We start from the raw sequence: 6,082 nt of genomic DNA on the forward strand, positions 1-6,082 counted from the left end.
GCTGCATCCAGGCCTCATCGAATGGAAACGTCTCTCCATTGCATCTGTACATGACCGGTAAAGTGAGTGAGGAACAATTAAGTTAGAGAGCAAAGAAATTCAAACTTCAGTTGTGTGTACATATATGTATAATCTTTTATAAATGGCATTTGCCACACATATATTGAAACACAATATTATATTAAAAAAAATTAATAAAAAACAGTAAAAAGTTAACTTAGGAAACTAATCCTGATAATTAAGTTAAAAGCGATCATATGCATACCTTGAAGACCAACATACTTGTCTTCAGTTTGATCATATATCCTTGAAGATCATATTTGCACTAGCATTATTTAATATTATAGTCATCATTTTATCTCTTAATCTATATTTATCAATGACATTTAAAATTATATTATATATTAGATCGGTGTTATGTGATCTTAGAACGCATTTAAAACCTAATATTCTCTTATCTAAATCGAAACATTTGAAGTAATGTCCGGTTACAGATAAATAATATTTGTTAGCAACGGCAGATTAAATATCTGCCGTTAACGCAACGCAACCGCTAATAGAGTGTAAAAGGTTGATTAATACTTTTTTTTCTTGTTTAAATAATTTTAACAAATCATTCCTAAAAGTAGTTTTTGACAAAAAAATTGTGCATTAGGATTATGTATAATTTTAATATAACGATGCCAATTAGGATGCTCGACAAAACTAAGTGGATGATCTAATGATGCTATCATTCGCGCAACTTCCATACGATCTATTGGCGGAGTTCGGATATGCCGGTTTGGCCACGTTTTTTAAGACACTTTTCAGAGTGTTTTCTCAAGTCTGTTGTGCCATAAATAGTGTTACCTTGTAAATTAGATTGGCAATATTTACATTGAGCTATGTGTCTAGTGTTACTGTCATTGTCGGCCTCCTCTAGGACGTCGAAGTGCTCCTAAATTGTGGAGGTGCGCTTGCATTTCCGCTTGGAGGTTGCAACACTTGCAGTAGCATTTGTCTCTCCACGCCCACCATTGCGACGACGACCCCCACTAGATCCACCACGGTGGGGATTTGGAATTGGACATTGTTCCTCAGGTGCTTGTGTTTACGATTCCTGCGTAGTATAAAATTCGTAAGAATCAGACTTTGGGGATCAACAGGATTATCACCATAACTAAAGGATGCCATTATAAAAATGAAATTCTACTAAATTGAGAGAGCTTGAAGTTGAAAAGAGCTTTGAGAGTTTTAAGACTTGAAATAAGAACACTTTGAGAGAGAGAGCTTTAGGATTTTGTGTGAGCTTGTGGAAAAATTGTGAGAGAGATTTGGAATAAAAGTGAGATAAATTGAGAGAGAATGTGAGTAATGTTGTGAAGAAAATGTTTGGGGGAGGGGGGTATTTATAGGGAAATTTTTGGGTTAAAAAAATCAATTTCCCCTCCCCCCACACACATTTTCGAATCCAATAGCTAGTTTTTGATCAGGCGGGTCAGGCTTTGGGCGGCGGTTCAGGCTTCTCAAGCAACGGCTCAAAAATAGCCATTGAAGTCAGACTTTCAGATCGGCAGTCGGGCCGGGCACAAACGGTCAAAAAACTAGCCGTTGGGCGGGCATTCTAGTGGGCGTTTGGCGGACATCAAGCAAGGGGTTTGAACGGGCCTGGGCTTGGTTCAAATAGGATTTTTTCGGGCTGCCCGAGCCCGACCCCTAGGCTAAACGGGCGGGCATAGGGGTCGTGCTTGCCAAGTCTGAAAAAATTCGGGCTTCAGACAGCTACCGCCCAAAGTTCAGCACTATCTACTACCTGTTAGTGTAGATCATCAGCATTTTTTTACGCAATCCGAGTTCCTTTTTTTTTTTTTTTTTTCCTTAACTCAATGACTCCTTGGCTTATTTTATTACGATCAGATTTTTTTATCCGTCACCTTTCTTTTAAGTTGATTGAGTATTAGCTATCGCTGTTGTAATATTAAGTCTTTGAGTTGTTCCTGCAATTTTGATCCTAAATGCCAGTATATATCTTTTCTGCGGCTCTTCAAGATCAGTGAAGAACTAGTAGTTGATGCCACAAACAAAGGGAATAATGCTCGTCTAATTAACCATTTGGTAAGATTACTAACCCGAGTTCGTTTTCAAATTGTAATCAAGGGAGTTTTTCCCCTCCAATTTTACTTGGTTTGGTTCAAATGGGGTTTTTCATGCCTTATTTTCTTTCATGTTTGGCTGTTTAATTCGTTAATTTAAATTTTTAATTCAAATTAAAATGTAACTTTATGTGAAAACCTTTTACTATAATAAAAAAAATTAAATATGATTGTTTCTAAAATTTTTTCATTTAAACAAAAATCGAATCACTGAAATGAACGGAACCTTATAACTCCATTCCCATCCTATTCAGGGTGTGTACGCGCACCCACAACGTAAAAAGCTCATCATTAGTTTGATCCGGACGAGCATGATGAGCTAAAAGTCCCGTCCAAGCAATGCTCCAAACTCTTGAAGGTTCATCAATTAGTCTATACCCGTATATTTTGTCAATATTACCCTTTTTTTTAAGGATATCAATGTTATTTGTCTCTTTCTTTTCTTTATTTCTTTTTTCATGCACGAAGGTACTCCTCTGAATCATGTCACAGGTATTTATACAAACCTTTTCTATAGAAAGAAAATCTCTTTATTAGCATAATAGTATTCTATGCGATAAGGTAACATATCAAGAAAAGATTAGTTAGAAATGAGCGGAGCAGAGCTCCAAATATACACATTTCCAGTCACTAGTAAACCACTTGGGAGTAAAATTGATTGCTTCGCAACCTAGTACAAACGAAACCGAGATTACACACTTACTTTTTAGCAAGCAACTTCTTAGGAATCTTATCCAAAGGGGTAGATTTTAGCAGGAAAAGCCTGGCAGCGCGCTCCTGCAAAGTGCCTCCACACTTTAACCCACGAGCCTGAAGTTCGGACTTTAACCTTTCCAAGCCAAGAACCTATCATAACAGGTGGGGAATGAAATAAGCAAGCAGAATTGAAGAACACACTATTCTGTACACGCTGTAAAACTAAACAAGCCAGTTAAACAAGAGACAAGACAACTTTCGTAACGGTAGTAACAAGTAAGGTAGTGAATAGCGGCCTAAAAGTTTTGCTTCCATTAAAGCCATCTATGTTCGAAAGGCGGAACATAAGATCATACGTGTTCAACAACAAACTAATGCACAAAGTTCAATTTTTCAATAACTATATGCACGAAAAAGAAAATAACGAAAAGAAAGGCACCTAGGATTTAGGCAAATTGCACCAGAGCCTAAACTCTAAACACCGCGGGAGAGAGAGAAAAAAAAAATGGAATTTAACAAGCTAGGTACTAACAACCTTAAAACAACAGCGTAAACGGATTTATCTAAATGACGATAGATAATGACGCAAAACCGACACACCAGACAACTGGAAAAACAAAACAGAGTAAGAAAAGATTAATGTTCTCAAACACACCTCTAGTTCAACTGCAGAATTGAATCGATCAAAGTCCAGTGGAGTTTCTGTTTCTGTTTCTGCAACATTTTTACTTGAATCTGCTTCTTCATGAACTCCTAGACCAGATTCTGACGAAGGGGAATCAGAAACCAATACTGTGCTTTCAACCCCATCCCTGCAGCTTGAAGTAGAAACATTTTCCACGACAGTCTCATCACAGTTCATCTTTTCCTCTTGTACAACTTCATCTGAGCAGGGTACAGTTGTAGCCTGAGCTATCTTCTCGCCGTGAGCCAGTGGTTCCGAAACATCACTCTGCTCCTCCAAAAGAGAATCTTGAATTGGAAGTTCACAACAATCCTTGCTTCCTAGCACAACATTCTCTTTTTCTTCCTCAGAGCCACTCTCGGAGGAGCCATTTGAAAGTTCCCCATCTTGTTTCCCACCAGTAACAGAACCTGAACTTCCCTCAGCATCCTTGCTATAATCTGAATGATTGCCATTATTCAATATAGTGGATTTCTCATTCTCCTGTTCCTCATCCGAATCATCACCATCACTTTCAGCCAATGTTCGCTTTCCCATCCTAAATAAGTCCAAAAGATTCAGATATAAACATCAAAGGGAACAAATCAAACTATGAGGAAAGTTTTTAGAGAGACATAGAGATCAACAACCAAATCCCCCAGCCCAAATTCAAATAACCCCCGTCCCAAAATAAAATCAATACCCAAAACAAATAGCCCAAATTCCAACCCCAACTCCAGTAATGCAACCAATCCAAAAAACAAATAACCCAAAATCCAAACCCAATTCCGGTAATGCAACCAAATTTCCAAAAACCCTAATCCCAAAAAAACAAACTGTACTGCAAACATAGCAACCAAGAGTCTATCAATAAGCAGGGAAAAATAGCAAAGAAAGGAAATTTACCATATCTTCAACCGCTTAGCCTCAGCAACATTGCTTGCCGACCCCGCCTTGCGCTTCCCCTCCACGGCCTCCTTAACCGAATCCAGGACCTCTGAAACGCAGCGTTCAGACTCCTCCCTATACTTGGCGACGTACTTCTCGGCCACACCATCCCCAACGCCCTTCTTCCCCTTCTTCGCCAACTTCTTCAGAAACTCCTCCGCCTTCTTCTCCAGCCGCCGCTCCTCCTCCGCGGCCTTCCACTCCTCAAGCTTCTTCTCCGCGTTGACATGGCGTAGCCTCCGCCCACTCATGTCACGACAGGCGTCGAAGTTGCTCGTCTTCTTCTGCCACGCCTTCGACCCCGCGCCCCTAAGCAGCGACCCGAACCCTCCCTTCCCGCCGCGCAACCGCAGCGTCAGAAACACCGCCGGAAAGTGCCCGCCGTCGCTGGAGATCACGGAATCGTCTCGGAGTTGGCTCGTTCCGGTGATCAATCGCTGGAGACTTGTCGGAATTCTTGTGATTTCATAGAGACGGTGCTTGATATCATTGGCGAGGACGTTTGGGGTTGCGTACCTCAAGATTAGGGTTTTCCTCTCCAACAGCGTTACCATGAGCTGGTAGATTTTCGGCTCGGTGGAATTCGTTGTGATCTCCATGATCGAAGAATGAGAGAGCTCGCTAGGGTTTCGAAATCTGTTTGGGGATCGAAATCGAATCGCAGAGAAAGAAGAGTATGATGTGAGCAGATACTTGGGTCAAAAGGAATAAACTCTTCGGATCGTTGTCTATTTATCTAAAGTTTTTAAGAGCTTGTTTTTTCTATAATTTCTGTGATGATTTGTGAAAGAAAAATATTATAATAAAAAAATTAAATTTAAATTTTTATAAAAAAAATATTATAGTAATATGAGTAATAATTTAAGTCATGAAATGAATATTCTTTAAAGTATTTATATAGCAATTTAACTTTATTAATTGTTTTTGAATAAAATTAAGGGTTAATCTCATAAATAATTCTCAGGTTTACTCTTAATCTCATTTTGATTCTTAACCTTTCACACGTTATACGTGGTCAGCCTCAAGGTTTTATTATACGGAAATTGTAGAAATTATGTCAATATGAAAAGCTTAAAGAAGTATATAGGCCAACTTTTAGTTATAGAAATTAATAGGCCATAACTTGTCAAGTTATGATTTATAACCAGATAAGTTATGGACAAACTTTTCAAGTTATGGTTCATAGCCAGACAAGTTATGGACAAAAACTGTGATTTATGGACAATAACTTGTCAAGTTATGGTTAATAACCAGACAAGCTATGGACGTAAACAGTAATTTGGGCTATTTATTAACTTATGTAAACTATTGGTCTATTAATTTTAATTCATCTTAAGTCTTGGCCTATTTCCCTATTTCTCCATTTATTATATTTCAGTTTCAGTTATTCTATTAATTTAGTGTTTAATATTTGACAGAATTTGTAAAAATTAAGGACTAAAATTGAAAAATATAAAATTTATGGACTAAAATAATATAAAAACAAAAGAAAATTTTCATAAATAATCTTTAAATGTTTCTAATTTTCATCTATAATTTATACAAATTTTACCAAATTTTAACATTTAGTTAATAAAATGACTGAAATTGAAACACAATAAAAATTTTAAGAATCATACGTAAGACTTTTGAAAAGTCATGG

The 6,082-nt window shown here is 37.7% G+C and overlaps 1 protein-coding gene across 1 annotated transcript; it reads right to left on the bottom strand.

The window, feature by feature from the left end:
* Window positions 1–2,627: 2,627 nt before the first annotated feature.
* On the bottom strand, window positions 2,628–5,157 carry LOC21400570 (replication stress response regulator SDE2). Its single transcript, XM_024165189.1, has 3 exons — window positions 4,399–5,157; window positions 3,484–4,051; window positions 2,628–2,978 (listed from the first exon to the last, which is right to left on the bottom strand). The coding sequence occupies exons 1-3, from the start codon at window positions 5,037–5,039 to the stop codon at window positions 2,832–2,834; spliced, it is 1,356 nt and encodes a 451-aa protein (XP_024020957.1). The 5' UTR covers window positions 5,040–5,157; the 3' UTR covers window positions 2,628–2,831.
* Window positions 5,158–6,082: the final 925 nt, after the last annotated feature.

The sequence above is a fragment of the Morus notabilis genome, unplaced genomic scaffold (genome assembly GCF_000414095.1).
Source record: "Morus notabilis unplaced genomic scaffold, ASM41409v2 Scaffold355, whole genome shotgun sequence".
NCBI lineage: Eukaryota > Viridiplantae > Streptophyta > Magnoliopsida > Rosales > Moraceae > Morus > Morus notabilis.